At 36.9% G+C, this 21,384-nt stretch overlaps 1 protein-coding gene across 1 annotated transcript in view; it reads left to right on the top strand.

Annotated features, from left to right (window-relative positions):
* Nucleotides 1-21,384, top strand: part of GPR158 (G protein-coupled receptor 158) — a gene marked incomplete at its 5' end in the record, with an annotated part of 150,260 nt that overhangs the window by 81,066 nt on the left and 47,810 nt on the right. Inside the window, 2 exons of the mRNA XM_032237834.1 lie at nucleotides 6,123-6,225; nucleotides 14,737-14,954. Of these exons, the coding sequence (XP_032093725.1) occupies nucleotides 6,123-6,225; nucleotides 14,737-14,954 (321 nt within the window). The remainder of the gene's footprint in view (nucleotides 1-6,122; nucleotides 6,226-14,736; nucleotides 14,955-21,384) is intronic.

Genomic DNA, 21,384 nt, shown 5'->3' with positions numbered 1-21,384 from the left:
CCCAGTGAAATCCACTACCTGAGTCATGACTATTATTCTGAAGCAAGGAAATAACATTACTGTTAATAATTTTTATTAGCTTTTATTTATTTTTCTTCATGAAAGAAAATATAATAACTGCCTTCAAGAATTCTCTGAAGAGAGATTGCTCTTTGACCTAAAGAAAAATAATGCTACCCAAGAATGTGAAAATGAACATTTGAGAAATCAGACTTACTGGTTGATATTTGCTAACGGGTGATGTTTGTATTGATAGGTTTAAGTGGGCTTCAGTCAACACCATTTCTCACCTTTTGACTGGCACTTCAAAATAATAAAAGTTCCACCAATAACATTAATAAAAATATTAAGAGCAAATATAATTTTAAAAACAAAGACTCCTAAATTGCATAGACAAATGCATCCATGAATAATTAGCTTCCAAATTCATACTTTAAATATGTAATCTTAAAGACAGTTTGATCAAGTGTAGCTATATATTCTCAGATGTCTGCCAAAATGCTTGCTATTTTGTCTCTCTGGCTATTGATTGTTGATTAGGGTAGTCAAGCAGAACCATTGAAAAGTTTTGCTCATAACTTTGCTTATGTCCACTCCTAAGGAGACTCTGTGAAGGATAAAGATAATACCGTATTTATCGGCGTATAACACGCACCGGCGTATAACACGCATCCCCCATTTTAACACAAAAATTTGAGTAAAAATTTTTTTCATTAAAAATAAATGACTTGGAAGCTCGGAACTTAATGTTGGATTAAAATTTATAACATTAGAACATGAATTATAACATTAACTCCTCAACATAAAGTGCCTTCCTTCCTTCCCTCCCTCCCATCCCTTTCTTTATGTTTTCTTCATGCTTTCTTTTCTTTTTCCTCTGCTCTTTTTAAATCCCCCCCCCTTCTTCTCCTCCTCTACATTTAGGTTGGATTAGTTTGTACAACGGTCATCAAACTTCTGAAGTAAAAATAAATAAATAAATCATATTTAAGAAGAAGAAGAAAAAGGAAGACGTTTTTAGTTAAGTCAAACGTTTTAATAAAAGTTTCATCTTTTAAGATTTGTCCAACACATCCAATTGTAACCTTAACAGTAAAGAATATCACCCCAGCTGCTAAAGGTTCAACCAGTCTGAGAACCATTGAAAAGACAACAGTGCAAAATCCAAAAGACACAACTTCCTCACCGCCATTGCTTTGGTACCAAATCTTTGAGGAAGGGGCTCCAGAAAGAAGGAGGAGGAGGAGGAGGAGGAGGAGGGAACCAAAGAGAGGCTTTTACCGAGTCTGCGCCCCACAGCCAGGACCGTCCTTGCGCCTCAAGCCGCGTTTCTTCCCCACAAAGCCCTTCGGGCAACCCGAGAGTTCCTTTTGGCGCCAGAAGGGCTTTGCAGGAAGAAACGCCGCGTTTCTTCCTGCAAAGCCCTTCTGGCGTCAAGCGGAACTCTCGGGTTGCCCGAAGGGCTTTGCAGGAAGAAACGCGGCTGGAGGCGCCAGGACGGTCCTGGCTGTGGGGCGCAGACTCGGTAAAAGCTCTCTTTGGTTCCCTCCTCCTCCCCCTCCTTCCACAGTCTGTGTGACGCTGCCGCCAGGCTGAGAGCTGCCGCTGAAACAAGTTTGGGGAGGTCCTTTGCAGGCAGCCAGTTCTAGCTGCCTGCAAAGGACTTCCCCACGTTTGCTTTGAAAGAAACCTCTGCGCGGGAGTTAGAAACCTCTGCGCGGGGGTTTCTTGCCATGTGCGCGGCCGCGCGGCCGCGCACCTTAGAGGGAACAGTGGACCCGGCGTATAACACGCGGTATCGGCGTATAACACGCAGGCAGGGTTTAAGCTTGCAATTTTAGTTTTAAAACTGCGTGTTATACGCCGATAAATACGGTAGTTAAGGAAGCTAAGACGGTATTCAAAGGAGCTGAAAAAATATTTATTTGATTTAATATGCGTGGATTTCAACTCCCCAAATTCCTAAGGCCAGAATTCCCAGAATTTCCCTATCAACAGTGTCCTTGAGTAATTTCCTATCTCATTTTGGGCTACATGATGATGCCTGCACTTTGTATGTTTCTTTCATTTTTATACTGACATATTCTGTCAGTATGTTCAAATACATTTGGAAATACTTCCCTTGGTTATGAAAATAAGCATATTCTGTTGAATTCAGCAAGCATACACCTGGTTTGCATATTGCACTTATTGTTTTAACCAGAGTTTATGAAATAAACCACTGTCTCTTGAATGCAATGCTTAGTGATTGTGTGCAGCCATTTGAATTTGTGGATTGCAGAGGGATAGAATGCACAACTTATTCTACAACTGTGCTGTTGCAAAGCTTGGTGCATTTTGTGATCATTTATAGTCATCCATGGACATAAAATAACTTCTAGCTTTGAATTGCTCATCCTCATATGAAAATTATCCATATTGTTGCTGACATTTGGTTTGGTCACTCTAAATCTACATTACAAATCAAATATGGTTCATTTCCTTTCCCAAAGGACTTTTGAGAATTGCGTCATTGATAAATATTCCTGAATTTGATCATGAAATGACAAATGAATTTTTAAGAAGGAAAAAATAGGAATGGTAATAACAAACATGAGAAAGAGTAGATCAAAATAATAATGGGGATAGAAGAAGGGTCATGGGGATTTGTCCAACAGCTGAGGTCTTTTCTCTTCTGAAGTTTTGGAAACTGTAACATAGGTGATAGTGAGAAATTTTTTTGGGATGCCTAGAAGAAATCAGAGCCTTAGTTAAGGATCAGAGATCTCCACGAAGGGATTAACAAAGGCAGTTTCAGCTGTGATTGCCCAATTGAAGTCCTTCCTATTTTTCATGCACATATGATGCATGGAAAATGGTTGCATCTTCATTTTTTTTATCCCCACTCCTGATACTCCTATTCCAAGCTAATCCCTTGTTTTCTCACAGACATCCTCACTCAGGTGGGAAATAAATATCTCTCAGTGGCCAAGGAAATGGACAAATCCAAAATATGCATAGTTCCTTGAGAAACCCTTAACAAGAGTTTGCATTTTACTAACCCTGACCTGAAAAAATATAATAGAAAACTGAAATCATCATTGTAATAAAGAAATTACATTGCTTTAGGACTTTTGAATTAAAACAAATAAGCACCTGCCATGTATCACGCCAGACTGAACCATTGTCAATAAGAAGGCCAAAAAAGTCTGGTTAATAGATGTGGCAATATCTGGGGATAGAAAACTAGAAGAGAAGGAACTGGAGAATACAACAAAATACAAAGACCTGTAAATAGAACAACTACGGCAAAAAAACCATAAATAGTTCCAATAGTAATAGATGTCTTGGGGGCAATTCTAAAACAACTGGAGCTCTATCTGGATGTCCTCAGTATTGACAAAATCACCACCAGTCAATTGTAAAAGATAGCTTTACTTGGAACAGCTTACATTCTGTGATGATACCTTTAGCACCATTAAACATCAGCATTTCCCTATTCAAAGTCATTGGGAAGGACTTGATGTGTGGATAAAAATGCCAAATCTAGTCTAAACATGTGGCTGGCTGTGCAATGAACCAATAATAACCTGATTATCACCAGTGTAGAGTAATACCTCTATTCTACTCAGTGTAGCCTATTAACAAGAATGCTTCTCACAGACTAAAGAGCCTGGCCGTTTTCTACAATAATATAGCAAAAGCAGCAAGCCATAAAGCAGCTTTACTGTATTATGATGAAAACAGAGCCCTTCCATTCTATTTCACAGATGAAAATGGGCACACCCTTATGCGCTGGTAATAAACATGTCCTTACACCAAAGTGTTTTGGGGTTTTTTTGCTTAAGCAACTCCATCTCTTTCTCACATGCTGGTAAAGGCATTTCTTTGCTTCAGGTATTGATTTATTTTACAAGCAATGTGCTGATTTAAAAGCGAAGAGATTTGTTCGGTTAAAGATGTATACTAGAAAAATGTAATTAGGCCTTATAATGTGTTACTAACTGTTCAAAATAGGCTTTAGCAATAGCTGGCAAATAAGTGAATCTTATTTTCTTTCATTTATAAGAAATAAGTAGAATTGCAATTAACTTTTTTAAAAATTTGGGAAGGACTATTGGAATCGACCTGTTTTCTGTATGTACACTCCACTATGCTTGAGCTCTAAATTACCATAAAATGCTTCTCCAGTTACAGTTCCAGTGTAAGGATACTATAATATAATATTATAACATTTCTGGGTTTTTTTTTACTTTCTGTTTCTGTAGGACTAAATTGCATAATGCTCTTTCTTTTTTCTTTCTCTCTTTCTCTTTCTCTCTTTCTCTCTTACTATCCCATTCTATAGTATAGTTAATTGTAGGGGATACCATTCATTACTTTCTAAAACTTCAGAACATTAAAAACTGTACAGAATTTATGATCTTACTTTATTCTCCTGCATCCTGAAAATGAATCTCATTGCTGATTAATATAGATTAAAAGATGGTGTCAGAAGTAACTGCCCTCTCAAAGATTATAATGGCTGCATGCTGAATTGTGATAAGCTCATTTTCCTGATGTATCATTTCTGGCATGGTAAAAAGATGGAAAGGCAGAAAAACAGCCTTCTATTCATGTAGAAATTGTAATAATGTTTTGCTGAGCTGAAAAGAGAGCTGACTTTTTGTGATTTGATGAAAGACAAAAGAAGAATTGGCAACATGCAGAATGATAGTGATTATATAGTTGTGTTATCTAAGTGCTCAGTAGGTGAACGAAGTAGCACATTTTCACATTAAATATCTAATGTAGGAACATACCTATAATTATAGTATATATTATGACAAGGGTATATAGTATACAGGACTGGTGTTCATATGGATATATTTATATACATGTACACTACAGACAGAACATACACTTGTCCTTCATTTCCAGAGATGATTTAATTTTTTAATTTTTTTAATATACTAAGACCAGGGATGTCTCCAGAGAATGTCAAAAAACATGACAGCCACAACAATGGCTATTATGGTTTTACACATGCACACATTTGTGCAATGCATGTAAAATGCATGTAAAAACCAAGATCTTCTTAGTTTTATGTGCATTGCATGTGTGATGTTCATTAAAAAAATAGGCTTTGATTGTAGCATCATGTCTACAATCTTGACTTTTTTGACACATCCCTAGACCCCCTATGAAGACCAAGAAAATGCTTGTTACTTTTCAGATGGGGGTAGATATGCCCTGAAAGACCCAAATAGTGGATAGGCACAATATTTTATTCTCTACGTGGTTTATTCAGGAAAGCATTATTGGAAGAAATGAAGGCCATCAGAGCAAAAGCAACTGTACATGAAAAATGAATGAAGGCTGGAAGGAGAATAGTGGCCCACAAAAGTCAGAACAAGGAACTGAGAGCTAAAGCTTAGTAAGGGTATGAGGAGAGAAAAAAATTGGTTCCTCCAAATTATTCAATATCATCCTGCACCCAATCAGCTCCCAGCAAGAGAAAACAAGATGGTACCCAGCATGCAGTTGGAACTATGAAAGATTTCTCACACCAGAAGTTAGCAGTTCCCACTTAAAAGTTTTCACTCCACTCTGCTTCTAAAAAGCCTACAAATTAACAATAATATATTTTTATCTTTTTTATTACTCTAATTCATTTCCTTTTCACACTGCCCTGTCAATCACTGTGTGTGTTTAAATACAAAGCACATGCAGATGTGAGACCCATTTTTATGTGAATATTCATGAACTGAGGATATTCCACCTATCAAATTTGGTTTTCAAATTGACTATGTGAATCAGAGTGTTCTTTTGGAGTTGTTCACCAGAGAAATTGGAAGCAAAGAGGTTTCTTCCTTTAATTTTTTTCAAAATTCAAGAGAGGAGAACAATTCATCACTATACCATTTTAATGAAAAGGAGTTTTGCCAAAGAAATCTTGTCTGGGTAATAATTTACTTTCCATTTTTTGTACTGAAGTCTTTTTAAAATCTCTTTTATTAATGGTTTTTACAGAAAAAAAGGCCTGTTCTGAACCATTCCTGCTGAATTGCTGGCCTTGAAATGAACTACTACAATGTCTCCATAAAAGAAAATGGGTGTGTCTTTCATCTTTTCCCTCCCTTGTCTGTCTTTCTTTCTTCTAGTGTATACCAATTAAAGGCCTGGGATTTGTGCTTGGAGCCTACTCATGCATTTGTAAGACTGGATTCTATAATCCCAAAATATTTTCAATGAACATCTTTCACAGTAAGTGCCTTTGCTTGAGTCTGCAAGAGAGAACACATTAATAATGTAGTATTCCCTTTTATCCTTGTCAGGGTTATGCACTCGACTCTAACGTTCTGCAACTCAGGGATTATATAATCACTTAAGGAATTTTAGGCCTGTGGTTTGTCATCTGTGATGCTCTCTACAGTTTGTAAAACATATCTACTTTTATGGGTATTTGATTTGTAAAAGCTTCGCTCCTGGGCTGTTACAGTTTTCAGAACCAATATAAGGACAGCAGCTATTTTAAAATGCATATTAGTTGTCTTTTTGTTAATTTTAATCCTTCCCCCTATATCAGGGTTTTTCAACCTTAGCAATTTTTAGATGGGTGGACTTCAACTCCCAGAATTCCACAACCAGCATTCTGGGAATTAAAGTCCACTCATCAAAAAATTACTGCGGTTGAAATATACTTTATTTCTCTATATAACAACTGTATGAAATGTTTAAATGTATGCTCAGTCTGCAATCTATAGAAATTACAACCCGTATTCTTAAATTCATGGGTGTCTTTAAATCTGTTAAATTTAACTTTCTGAAAAGGAAAGTTTTCTTAATCTCCCTTGGGCTAGTAGAATGAATAATTTAATCTGATCAGACAGTCATGAGTGGTGTACAGAATATAGCGAGAGACTTCCTTGTACTTTTTTATATTTGTATATAAATTATGCTCAGTTTACTCTCAGGGGAATCTACAGCAGTGGCTACCCACTTCGAAATTGTAAGTCTAAGTCCTTCTCCCTTTGAAAGTATGTTGTAGTTTAAAATTGTATTTGCCAGACCAATTCTCGAATACAGCTCATCTGCCTGGAATCCACATTGTATATCAGACATTAATACAATCAAGCAAGTCCAGAAGTATTTCACAAGAATAGTACTCCACTCTTTTGCTCACAATAGAATACCCTATGCCACCAGACTTGAAACTTTGGGCTTGGACAACCTAGAACAAGGTCTCACCTAAGCGTAGTACACAAAATTGTCTGCTACAATATCCTACCTGTCAATGATTACTTCAACTCGAACTACAACAATATATCGACAAACAATCGATACAAACTCAAGGTTAACCGCTCCAAACTCGATTGCAGAAAATAAGACTTCAGCAACAGATTGGTCAATGCCTGGAATGCTCTACCCGACTCTGCTGTTACATCCTCAAACCCCCATAACTTTAACCTTAAACTGTCTAGCGGGGACCTCACCCCTTTCCTAAGAGGTCTGCATAGGCGCACCAGCATGCCTACTATTCCTGTCCTATTGTCCCCACTTATTTGTATCCATTTCCTATCTTCATGTCCATGTTTATACTTATACCTGTTATCTCGTACATGTTTGACAAACTAAATAAATAAAATAAATAAAGTGGCAAGAGGTTGCAATCACTGGGTCACCCCCATCACTTTAAAACTAGTGCCTATTGTTAACAATGCCCCTGTTTATTCTCATGATATATAATTTCACCCCATAAAAAGTTGCCGTGTTGGCTTGCATGGTACTATTAGTACCTCTGGCTCCCACTATTTCTTAGCTTAATGATTCTAAATTCTATGATAATTTGTCTCTCCAAAGAAATGTTTCTTCTTTGTGATTTTGCCCAAGGAATACTGACACTGGAAGTTTTTTTGGAAAGCAAATCACATACATAAGCACAAATCTACCACTATAAAAATACATGAATTTGTTTACAAGTAAATATGAACACATATATCATGGATGTTAGATGCAATGGACTACTGCATCTGGACTACAAACATCCAAACAGCTACTTCTTAGAATTTCTCTTGGCTTCCATCTAGTGGACATTTGGATTCTTGCAACCCAATTATTGTAAGCTTGTATTAGATATAGCAGCATCTGAAAGCTTGCAGGAAACTAGAGACCTGGTTTTCCTTCTAGAACATGAGTATTAAACTTAAGGCCCGCAGGCCTGATTCGGCCCACAGGGTGCTTAGATCTGGCCCGCAGGGACATCCTGGAAACATCAAAGGACCGGCCCATGGTGCCTCTGCCAGCCAAAATGGGGATGGGCTTGTGTGGCCTCCACCCAGCTCAGTTTTTGCTGGCAGAGAGCTGCAGGCGTGGCAAAAAATGGGGCCTGGTGGACTCATGTGTCCTTCACGGGCTACATTTTCACTGGCAGAGGCCTAGCAAAACAAACTAAAAACAAAACAAAAGGAAAAATGTTTTCCTTTTGCATTTGAGTGTGCAAGAAGGGACAAGAAAGGAGGAAGGGAAAGAAAAATAAGGAAAGATGGGAAGAGAGCAAGGAAAGAAAAATAAGGAAAGGAAGAAAGGAGAATAAAGAGAAAAGGAAAAAGAAGAGAAGGGAGGGAGGGAGGAAGGAAGGAAGGAAAGAAGGAAGGAAGATTATAATGAGAGTGAGGGAGGGTCTGAAGAAAGTGTTGCCTTAGCCCTTGGCCACCACAGGTGCCCCCAAAACGAATGATGTTGAGCTGACTACACCCACCATGCCCACCATGGCCACACCTCCATGCCCCCCCCCATGGTCAAACACAACTCTGATGCGATCCTCAATGAAATTGAGTTTGACACCCCTATTCTAGAGCTCCTTCCTCCAATTGTTGTTGTTCAATCACTAAGTTGTGTCTGGCTGTTTGTGCCCCCCTAAAGTATAACATACCAGGCCCCCACTAGTCCTCCTGGGGGTTTGGCCAAATTCATGGTCATTACATCAATGATACCATCTAATAATCTCATTGTCTGCTGTTCCTTCTCTTTTTGCCTTCAATCTTTCCCAACATCAAATCTTCTCCAATGACCTTCCTTCAATCAGCTAATGTAATATATACCTGAGAATTTTCGGTATAGAAGTTCTGCTCTCTCTGACAATGAATTATGGCCAATGACACTAACATGTGAGTGCAGAGAAGAATCTACAGGGAAGAAAGCAAAAGTTATCTCTTGGTTCCAGTTAACCCATCTAGCCTTAGAAATGGAAGTGCCAAGCAATACTTCTAATAATAGGGCACAATAATGATAGAAAAAAAAATAGTGAAATGAAATTAGAAATGAGTTGGCAATATGTACATAAACCTAGAATTTAAAAAGTATTTATATGGCAAATTCAAACTGGATTTAGATGTGTTTCTTTCAAATTGTAGCACTAAAATTAGCATTCATGGTGATAATTAATAAAAATCCAAAGCCAATATTAAATAAATGCTGGCACACATATATCCACTTGCAAGAACATTGCATAGAATTTAATAGATCATTGCTTCTGCGGAATTGATTTTTTTTTCAAAATCAGGCTCTCAGCCTGCCAAACCGAATGTATGTCTCTTTTCAGAACCAAAAGAGTAAGATAGCTCATATCAAGTGTCAAACTATGAAAGAAAAAGCCACAGGTTTAAAGTCAGTAATGCACCCTTGTCACTTCTCTTGCTACATAAAACAAGACTACTAACTCTAGACATCTAAGCACTGATATCATTGAAATGAATGCACATTGAAAATTTTATAGTACATCAACATTCAGTAATGACCTCAAGAGCTATTTTGCAAAGCTTGAGGAAAAAGAAAAATGGATTTGGACAGAATAAAAATAGTGCAAAATGTTCTTACAGGAGAAAACATCCTTCTCAAAAAAGAAAGAAGAAAACACGGTGGACCCCTAAATAAGGTTGGATGTAGGGAAATATTGGAGATGAGCAATTCAATTTGAGTTATAATTATTGAGAAATTGCCCCCCCCCCTCAATTTTCAAGGGGATTTAGCAAAACATTTAGGACTAAGAGCAGGAGTGAATCATGCTTATTTGCTAATTGGGCAGCATTTCTTAATTACAGCTTTAAGCCAGTCCCCAGGTGATTCAGTTGAGAAAGTGGGTTAGATGTGCTGTTTTCTAAAAACATGCATTTTACATTCCTGCTTTAGTTCAGAAAGCTATTTGTGCAGAGCTCAAAAAGCAGAATTTGCTTTTGCAACCTCCAGTGCTCTGTGAAATTTCCTCAGAACATTAGTTTGAAAAAAGATTGTTTATCTAACAGCCAGCTCTGCAAACCCAGCAAGGAATCTGAAAGTCAAGCTGTGTTCTTGCTTGCTCACCATCATTAATAATCAAGAGTTTGCCGGCCAAATGCCTCTATCACTTAAAATTTTGCCATCTTTCTGCTTTCTGTAAGGATGCACAGTTGTAGGTCGAGGCAGAACTGGGAGGTAAAGTGGGCTGCCACGATGGCAGGGCAGATGGGATTGTGTTTGCAGTTCTGTTGCTCAGGCTCATGCCAAAAAATAGACAAATTGTTAATTTTTTTGGAACTGCCTCCAAAGGCTCAGAAAGCAAACCAGTCACAACTGGAAGCAGTGGGAAACTGCCCCGCTTCAGAAACCTTGCAGAGAAAAGGAGCAAATGGCTTTAAATCCCCTTTAAATGGCATGTAAAAATGATACAGGTATTATAGCAGTTAGACTAGCAGTTAGACTTATATACCGCTTCATATGGCTTTCAGCCCTCTCTAAGCGGTTTACAGAGTCAGCATATCGCCCCCACAGTCTGGGTCCTCATTTCACCCACCTTGGAAGGATGGAAGGCTGAGTCAACCTTGAGCCGGTGAGATTTGAACCGCCGAACTGCAGATAGCAGTCAGCTGAAGTGGCCTGCAGTACTGCACTCTAACCACTGCGCCACCTCGGCTCTTAGCAGGTAGATATCAAAATCAGGTATTCTTACATGGCAAGGAACCATGCAATGAACAGAATGAAAAGCAGGTAATTTGGATCATGAGCAAATACTTGGAGATTAGATTTGTAAACCAGTGGCTAACAAGTTCCAGGCTAAGGAGGTCTGCCCAGATTGACATGTGCATATTATTCAGAAGTCATCTTATGCTTTCATTAGTAGATCATATATTGGTTGCCTTGTTGAGTTTGATCATCCTGTGTGTAATCTGTTGCCCTCAGTAGATCATGTCTGTGAATGTGTTGATTGTCTTGTTGAGTTTGATCATCCTGTGTGTAATCTGTTGCCCTCAGTAGATCATGTCTGTGAATGTGTTGATTGTCTTGTTGAGTTTGATCATCCTGTGTGTAATCTGTTGCCCTCAGTAGATCATGTCTGTGAATGTGTTGATTGTCTTGTTGAGTTTGATCATCCTGTGTGTAATCTGTTGCCCTCAGTAGATCATGTCTGTGAATGTGTTGATTGTCTTGTTGAGTTTGATCATCCTGTGTGTAATCTGTTGCCCCCGGTTCCATTTTTTGTAGTCCCAAGAAACCTCTTCAACTGCATCTCAATTTTAAAAAATCCAAAGGTGCTCCAAATCTATACAAGCAATAAGAACTCCTCAATTCACCCATATGCATCACATGGATTTTTGCATCATCACTCACCTGTCAAAGCCCCAATTTCCCCCAATCCTGTAATTGCTTTATTCACTGGGAGATTATTTTATATCTTAAATCCAAAGACATCCCAAGATTTAAATCAAGTCCAGTTGTGCTGTGTATCCACAAACATGACTATATCAGAAATATAATTGATTGTGACATAATGTTATGTTCAAATGGAATGTTTTTTTAAACAAAATCATAACTACATAGTTTGACAGTAAGAGACCGTGGACAGCTCTCAGTTACTGTTATAAGACCTTTCCTATGTGGAAAATTGGTCCATACATTTCCTTCCTTTTCCATCCTCTTTCCTTCTCTCTTTTTCCTTTTTTGGATTATATATGTATCTTTAGTCCAGGCAGGGGTGTCAAACTGGCAGCCCATGGCTGGATGCATCATGCTTGCCCCAGCTCTGCAAAGGGAAAAATGTTGCAATATATCACATGATGGCAACATAACACTGCAAGTTTGACACCTGTGCTTTAATGTATGGCAGAAGAAAAGTAACTCCCTCCCTCCCTCCTTCCCTTCCTTACACTGTCAGCAGCAAGGAAGCCTTGTTTTAAGAGGAGCTAAGAATCCTCTTCACTGGCTTCACAATTGAGCCACTGTCATTTTGGTAGGAAGTTATAAGCATTATTTCTCTCATACATGTACACCAATCCTGCCTACAGTACCTTTCATATGTCCCTTTTTGTTGACAAAATAATACATTACTACAGTATTTCTCAACTTCAATATCTTGTGGACTTCAATTCCCAGAATTCCTCAGCTGGTATTGACTGGGGAATTATGGGAGTTGAAATTCCAATTTCTTAAAATTGCTGAGGTTGAGAATCATTGTAATAGATTAATTTTAACAAATCTGAAAGCGAAATTCTTGCAGAGGTCTTTTGGAATTTAGGCCAAAGGGTGCAGAAAATTACACTGAAGACTGCCGGCTGACCCAGCTATATTTGGATTTATTTCCACCTAATTTGGTAGGTTAGAACTTGCTGCCTATCTGTGAAAACTTCTTAAAACATCAAAACGATTCAGAGATTATTTAGTTGGATTATTAAATTTGAAGAGGTTTTGATTAATATAAATACATGTAAAACTTTTTTCTGAGTCAACTGTATCTCTAAAAATAAGTGAATATGTAAGAATAGTGTAAGAATGAGAAATAATTTACACAATTTTTTTTCATATCATTGAGAAAGTTTCCATTTTTGCCAAGATCCTCTTTTCACACATCATTCTTCATTTTAAAAAAAAAACCTTGCAAGTAAATTATTTTCAGATATTTCTGTGTGCAGTTTTGCATACATTCCATTATAGTAGATATTCTTAAATGTGCTCATATCATGAAAGTTGCTCGTATGTCATTCGGGACAACATCTGTATTATAAAATTTAATCCTAATAAACAATTGTAATATTTATAAACAATAAATAGATTAAAGAATATCTGGGTAATGTCAGGCTTTGCAGCAAATGACTAAAAATGAAAAAAAAATCAAGAAGGTATTCACTGATGATGATTGCATCTATTGGGATCTATTTTCACAACTGAACTGAAACATATACGCTTGAGAAGCAGCACTTAAAATTTGTCTTGCCAGTTTATATTACAATAGTTCACTCATCTGGAAGAATTCCTGCAATATAATGCTTTACATTATCATCTATCTATATTATAAGGGGTGAAAAGTGATTTAATGCTCAAGAAACATAGCTGTGCTAGCTGGTTTTTAAATTACAATGTATATTTTAACCTCCCTATATATAATCATGAAGTTATGCCTTATAAACATCTGCTGATCTTTTTAACTTTAAGAAAAGTAAAAAGTAGTGCAGTAGTCCGCTTAAAAATGTAAGTCAAGCCAATTTCTACAGCACTTCAAACTACAACTTCAAGTGATGAGTTATATATGTATATAAATTGTGAGCAAACAAATAGAATAGAATAGAATTCTTAATTGGCCAACTGTGATTGAATACACAAGGGATTTGTCTTTGGTGCATATGCTCTCAGTGTACATAAAGAAAAATAAAATACATTCATCAATAATAATAAAACACAACAATTAGTAATAGTCATAGGTTACTAATAAGCAACCAAAGTATACTAGGAAAGAAATAATACAACATAAAATTTAAAGATACAAGCAACATGGTTGTAGTAATAAGTGGAAAGAGATAGGTACTAGGAAAGAGATATCAGATGATCCCCAAATAAAGTTTATTTAAACAGTCACAGTTTACAAAGATAACTGATGTTATTCAAGCCTGTAGTACTCACATATAGTTGTCAAATGATTCAGGCTCAGCTAAATAATTTAAATGAAGAACTTTGACAGATAATGTAAAATTAAAATTGGACATACAGTCATAAAGAAAGTAAGGGGAAGCTAACAGACTATGTTGAGTAATGTTATCAAGAAACTACTGATTAAAAAAATTCCTGTACATTATGAATAATGGTATGGAAAGAATATAAGAAATTATCTCAAGCCAACAGCCTAGTTAGATAATTTAGTTTATGGACGGTAAGGCAGTTCAGAATTAATGTAGAAGAGGTATTTTGAGCACAGGACTATTTAAAGTAACAAAGCAAATTTTCTATTTTCTCAATGAAGCTCCCCAAAGACACATTTATTTGAATTAGTGTATTCAGCAATTGCATCTTTGATGTGACTCTTTAAAGCAGCTGTGTTTTTTTCCATGATTATGTGGAAACCTATACAAATGGAGCTGCTTTAAAGAAGCTGCTGTCAATTCAAAATTAATTATTTCAATTCTTTTTCCAAGCATCTATAGCTCTAATGGGCAAAAATGATCTTACAGCTACAGTAACATAGATTGCTTCACTAACATTAAAATATCTCATCCCCTGCCGCCTTTCTTCCCCATTTAAATAACTTCTGGAACTTATGTCCCCATAAATGTAGCTTGCACAACAACAAGGGAAATTTGGATAATGATTTCTGATCTCTAAGAGGTGCGTGCATTTTGCAAACGGTCTCTGTAGTTATGGTCCATCAAATGCCAGGGTAGAACCTGCTCATGAAGGCAGCCAGAATAATCTTCTGTATTTCTACTACTTGAATCTATACTCTTATCTTTCCTCTTCCATATCTGATACTTTTAGGAAAGGATGCTGAGAGCCATTTTTCTAGGAGTGAGATGGCTGAGGATTTGTACACCTGCTTGCCCTGCAGGGAAGGATGTTCTGACTGTACAGATGATACTCCCTGCTATGCACAGGAGGACCACTATTTACGACTTGCTATCATCTCCTTCCAAACTCTCTGTATGCTGTTGGACTTCATAAGCATGCTGGTGGTCTACCGTTTTCGCAAGGCAAAGGTAAATGTACCATTTTTTTTAAAAAATCACCCTTCTCATTTTGTTTGTCATAAATAGCTTTATCAGGAAATTATCTGTAATTGTTCCAATTGTCTTAATAAGTAAGACTTATTCATAAATTGGGACGCAGTGGCTCAGGGGTTAAGACGCTGAACTTGTCAATCAGAAAGGTTGGCAGTTCAGCTGTTCGAATCCCTAGTGCTACGTAACAGAATGAGCTCTCATTACTTGTCCCAACCTAGCAGTTCAAAAGCATGTAAAAATGCAAGTAGAAAAATAGGAACCACCTTTGGTGGGAAGGTAACAGCCCTCTGTATGCCTTTGGCGTTTAATCATGCTGGCCACATGACCATGGAGATGTCTTCGGACAGCGCCGGCTCTTCAGCTTTGAAATGTAGATGAGCACCATCCTGTAGAGTTGGCAATGACTAACATATATGTGCAAGGAGAACCTTTACCTTTTACTTTTACCTATTTATTACTTACTTCATAAGTTAGGTGGAATAAAATGTGCTACAGAGAAGGCTCTGTTAGACAGATCAAATATACCAGTAGATCTGGTTCAAGATATTTTAATACTTCAGATCTTTGTGCTGTAGAACTGTGGACCATTTACGCCTGCATTGATCCCTGATTGTTTACACAGACACAGCAGTAGAGAATAAAGAAATTTTAGTCCTCACTGTGATGGCTGAGCAATAGCACAGAGTGTAGAGAAAAGTTTCCTAAGAGAAAGTATTGCATTCTCACCAGGCAGATGCAAGGCTGAGCTCAAAATGTAGCAATCAGTTCTTTTGGCTGAACATTCAGTTTCTCTCTGCAATTTTTATTCTATGTTGAATGACATGGGGTTTGCCCATACATAATTTAGCTATTATTTTGAATTCCCCAACTCTTATCTCCATCAGGAAAACCTGGGATGCTTTTGAAAGATCTTGTTGGGACATTTTACTTTTATATTGCAGGTAGTTTTGTCTTAACTTTAACAATTGGGACCTCCAGCTCCATCCTTAAGTGACATGGTCCTTAAGCAGGACATCATGAGACTGTGATAGACTTACAACCTCACTTCTGCTGTGGTTGTTAAACAAGACATCATATTGCCATGAGTTGCAATTTTATTGTCAGTTTCTTTATTAACTGTTGTGATACCAAATGGTGTTGCAGTGGTTATAAATGCGATAGCTGCATAAGACTCAGTCATTTCCCTCATTGTTGTAACAACAACAACAACCCAAAAAACCCCTCTCCTTAGAATAGTGCAGTGGTATTTTAATACTCCCTGTAGAAATAGAGGTATAAAGTTACTTTTCATAAAGTCACCCTTTCAGCACCATTGTAATTTCAAATGATTGCTAAATGGGGCTAGTTGTTAAGTGAGGACTACCTGTTTGATAGCAAACCATGTCACCCAATCCCGCTAACAAATGGCACAGCAATTATTTTATAGCTGTGGGTAGGAAAATGAAAGCATTGATTTCACTGATATTATTAGTGTGTGTTCCATGGGACGTAGTTTGTCCCACTGCACGGAGAAAAGAAGAATTTAAAATTGTATCAGGACATTAGGCACAAACTGCAGACAGAACTGAGTCAGGACTCAGATATTGGAAATATGATCAAAAGGGAAATAAGAACCAAATAAAAAGGTTTTCAGAAGCAGTATCAGAGCCAAATATCAACTTTGTTGATAGGGATATGGTATCTCCTGAAACTGGGAAAGCGGCCATCATAATTTTTTCCAAGTTAAAACATAGATTCCTGGAGAACTTGGCGGTTCTCAAAAAACTGAACCAGTCAGATTAAAACTTGGATGTGAAACTACCAAGAGATCTCAATATTAAAAGCAATTTTGGAAGTTTAAAATACATCCCAGAAACCAGTATTAAGCCACTTATATATTATTGTTGTTGTGGAAATGTCCAAATCCAGCCACCACTCCCACAGTAGCCAAGTTTGGTGATGCTCCGATGATAACAAAGTAAAACTGATGAAAGAAGTAAAGATTTATTTTTGACGATATCTTGTTTAATTATTTTTAAATAATTTTAGAGGACATATACAGTTACTATATTCTATTAGATTTATTACTGTTACATAAATAAATGTTATTATTGTAATAGGAAATGTGTTCAGAGTATATGATATTTGATTTATTCTATAGTTGTCAATATATAATTATATTCATTTCTCTCCATTGATCTGATTGTATTTGTTATCTTTTATTCCTTTTTCTATTCCTTTATGTTGCTGATCATGACCAAATAAATAAATAAATCGAAATGTTGAAATTGAAATGTCCATGCAGTCATTAGAAAGAGGCTTTATCTTTACACATGCATACATGTTTATACAGTACAGTAGTGGCAAATACCCGTAGTTTCGTTTTGTAAGATGATGGTTCATTCTCCAAGCTTGTGGGCTGTTTTCTTTATTACCTGCCTAGGTAACATATTCAGCAGAATTTAGGGGATATCAGTGCCAGTGTTCTTCTATTTATCCTTTTTTTTAAAAAATAGTTTTTATTGAACATTTTCAAGTTTAAAAACCACAAGTAAAAAAAAGAACAAAGAAAAAGGAAAAAACTAGAAAAAATACAAAAACAAATACAAAACAGATAGAAACACAAAAAATATAACAATATAACATAATTTTACAACTTCCCGTATCAGCATGACTATTCTGCTTTCATAGTTTACTATTCAATTATTGCCTTCTCGTAGTTTTTAACAATTCTAATGCTAATATAATAATTATAATATAATAGTATAGTGCATATAATCAAATTTTACATATAAAATTTCAGCACATTCGAGTATCTTCCTAATTACCATATCATCTGGGAGGGGGGATAGTTTTTTTGTATTAGTTTTGCGCAAAGGTGATCCTAGCAGCAGTTAGTATATATAATATTATATATTGATATTTTTTATCCATATAAAAAAAATGGGTCTAATATACAATAGGCAAAAATACAGGCAATTCCATCAACAGACACATTGATCTACAGCCAGCCATGCCCCCTGAATCCAAATAAACCTCGCAGCCAACCAGAGACAGCGCCGACTCTCAACTAACCCATGCAACCCCCTCCTCCCACACCAGTGGTTCACCTCCCAATGACCCTGACCTGATGTAATCTCCTTTTCACAAGACCCATCACAAGACTCATTGATGACTTATCACAAGACCCTCACTTGACACACCCACACATGAAGCCCTTATAAACAGAAGAACACTGACACTGAAGTCCCCTAATCTCCGCTGAAGATGTTACCCAGCCTAGTCGGAAACCAATTCACAAAAATCGGAGAAAAAACCCTCAATATACTGTATATTCTCACATAATACTTTGCCACAAGCCTCACTCCAAATAACACTTTGCTTGTGTCTAGTGTGTGCATGTGTGTGTGTTTGTGATTGCACCAGACTGAATGAACTGGCCTTTAAAATAATTTTCCAGTTTACTCAATACAACCAGCAAAATCAAATGCACATTAAATACTTGAATCCAACTGCTAAAATTAATAGCTGCAATCACCTCTTACTATAAATAGACAGTCATTTCTATTTAGCCTTCCGAAGCAATAATTGCACAATCAACTGAATCTATCAGATTCTGTACTGGATGACTTCCTGTCAATTTCCTCAATTAAGCGCCTGGCAGGAAACCTTATGGCTGGCTTGAACAATTTTGCTGCCTCCTTCTCTGCTTCCATCCCCTTTATGGCAGATCTTTGGTATTTGACAAGATACTGAAACATGTGCTTGCTACAATTGTGATGTGTTGCAGAACTGGCTGCTGACATAATTCTATCCCACCCCCAAAAAGCATCTGTTTAATACCCTGATGGTAACTTATCAAGAAAGATCTATTCTAACTCCCCATAAGTTTTTATGTGTAAGATGTGCAGGGAGCTACTTGGACCAAGCAGGTTCAACTGCCTACTTAGACATCTTAGGGATAAACCTAAATTTCTGCAGATGTTTCTAACAAAAGAAATGTTCAGTATATTATGAAATATGGCTTGAGGAAAGGATATAAGGAAGCCTGCTTTTTCCCAGGAGATGAAACATTGGCTTAGTTTAGATATTTGTGAGGAATTGAATATGATTTTACATTTGTTTCTTCTTTCACATTGTTAAACTATAATTCTCTAATGAACTAAAATAAAACAAGAATGGGTAAAGCAATGAAAGTAAAACCAAAGTACAGGCAGCAATAAATACAAAGTCTGAAAGTGGAAAATGAAATGTCTAAGATGAAAAAAGGAAAAGTTGTTTACCGTTTGTGGGCCTTAATAAGCTTGTACTATACTAGCAATTTTCAAAGCAGCCTGGGGACCCCTGGTGGTCTCTGGAATATTTTGGGGTTCCATGGAATAAAATATTTTGAAATTTCTCAGTTTTAATTTCTAATAAATATCGATAGCTATGAGCCGCATCAACCAAAGCTCTTTCAATATTATAAATGGGTCCTAGGGCTAAAAATATTTGAGAAGCACTGCATAAGAAAAAGTCACTACAACTTTTAACTTTAGTTAAAAGTTAAAATGACTTCTTAAAGCCATTCAGAAAAGGAGTTTCATTATGACTTTTCTGTCTGGATAAGTAAATATGGTAGGATATATTTCATAAAATCCTATTAATGCTTTCCAGCAGTTTGCTAGAATTCATTTATTTATTCATGGATTGATTGGCTGTTCTTAGAGCTCACTTTAATGGTTTTCCAGGGCATTTCCTGGGGGCAAATAGGTTGTACTATGCGAATCAGGCAAGAGTGTGTAGGTTTTATTCCAATTATTGAATAAGGTCAATGCAGACTTTCTTAATTTTTTTCCAGGCCACCCAAGCAATATTATTATTATATTCAGTATTTAGTAACAAAGATTCTTGTGTTACAGTTTTAGTTGCAAAATTTTGTTTTGTACATACAAGGATTTTATAGGACTGATTTGAATAACACGTGGATTTTAGAGTTGCGGTTTTAGAAATGTGGTATATTGATTTCATTATCATCATCACGATATTCAAATCAAATCAAAATCTTTATTTTAGCTATTAACCAGCATAACATTACACAATCAACCCAACAATTTGATTGGAATAAAACAGCCAACATCAGGAACACTGGGCTTGAATAAAAATTCAGTGAGATAACAAACAAGATCAAATCTTTATTTCCACCAAAACTATAACTCTTAGGACTAAAATAATCATGGTTATTAGTACTAATATTATAGCCCTATAATTCTAATTAAACCTATACTTCTGGCTATAATCTGGTGGTTAGACCTAAGATACATAAGTAGAGAAGAAAGTCTTACATCTACAATTCCTACAATTATGAAGCCGGAGGAACAATTACCTCTCATCTAATTTTATTAGCAGCATAAAGTAACTTGGCAAGGTCTAAGGAGATAGACTCTGATCTGATAAGAGTGGTGTGTAAAATAAATTAGTACAGTCTGATTACTTTATCAAATAAGGGAAAATGAAACAGACTTTAATGTCCTTAAAAAAACCAGCAATAAAACAACGAATGGATGGTACTGTACTATTTATACACAGAGAGTATCACACGGACATAATTGAAGGATTTGTGAATATCCTCATATTCATTTATGCTTTCTATTAATTTTACTTTTTGTGCTGTGCTTTTAACGTAACACTAGAAGTATCTCTTTCGCTAATGTTATAGCAAATATTGGGAGCCAGTTTGCCTAGTGGTTCATGCGCCAACTAGAAACTGGCAGACTGAGTTCTAGTCCTGCTTTAGCCAGCTGGGTAGTTTGGGACCAGTCACTCTATCTGTCCAACCCACTTTATAGGGCCACGATGGCAAACCTATGGCACACATGCCCAAGGTGGCACGCGGAGCCCTCTCTGTGGACACATGCACCATTGGTAGCTGCTCTTTTGGTTGCTCGGGTGGTCTTTGCAGGCACCAAAGTGCCAGAAAATGCCCCCAAAATGGCCCCCAAAACAGAAAAAAAACCCAGGCCATTTTATGGATCGTTTTCCAGGCTGTTTTCTGGGCCCAAAATGGACTGAAAATAGCCCGAAAAATGGCCTGGAAATGGCCTTGAAAATGGCCAAAAAACTTCCCCCAAAACAGGCACTCTCTGGCCAGCTGATCTTTGGGTTTCCAGGGCTGTGGTGCATGCGAAGACCAGCTGGCCAGCGTGCACATACACATGCGCACATACATGCATGTTCCGGTTTGGGCACTCGGTACCGAAAATGTTCACTATCATTGTCATAGGGTAGTTATAGGGAAAATAAGGGGAGGAAGGTGTGATGGATATGTTTGTTCCCTTGAGTTATTTGTAAAAATAATAAACGTCCGATAAATAATAAAATAAAATAAAATATCCCAGTGCCAAAACAACGATGTCTTTAAAAACTGCAAATCAGTAGTTTGAATGAC

The sequence above is a fragment of the Thamnophis elegans genome, chromosome Z (genome assembly GCF_009769535.1).
Source record: "Thamnophis elegans isolate rThaEle1 chromosome Z, rThaEle1.pri, whole genome shotgun sequence".
NCBI classification, from domain to species: Eukaryota; Metazoa; Chordata; class Lepidosauria; order Squamata; family Colubridae; genus Thamnophis; species Thamnophis elegans.
Note: the sequence above shows the minus strand (reverse complement) of the source record. Positions and strands in the feature narration are given on the sequence as shown.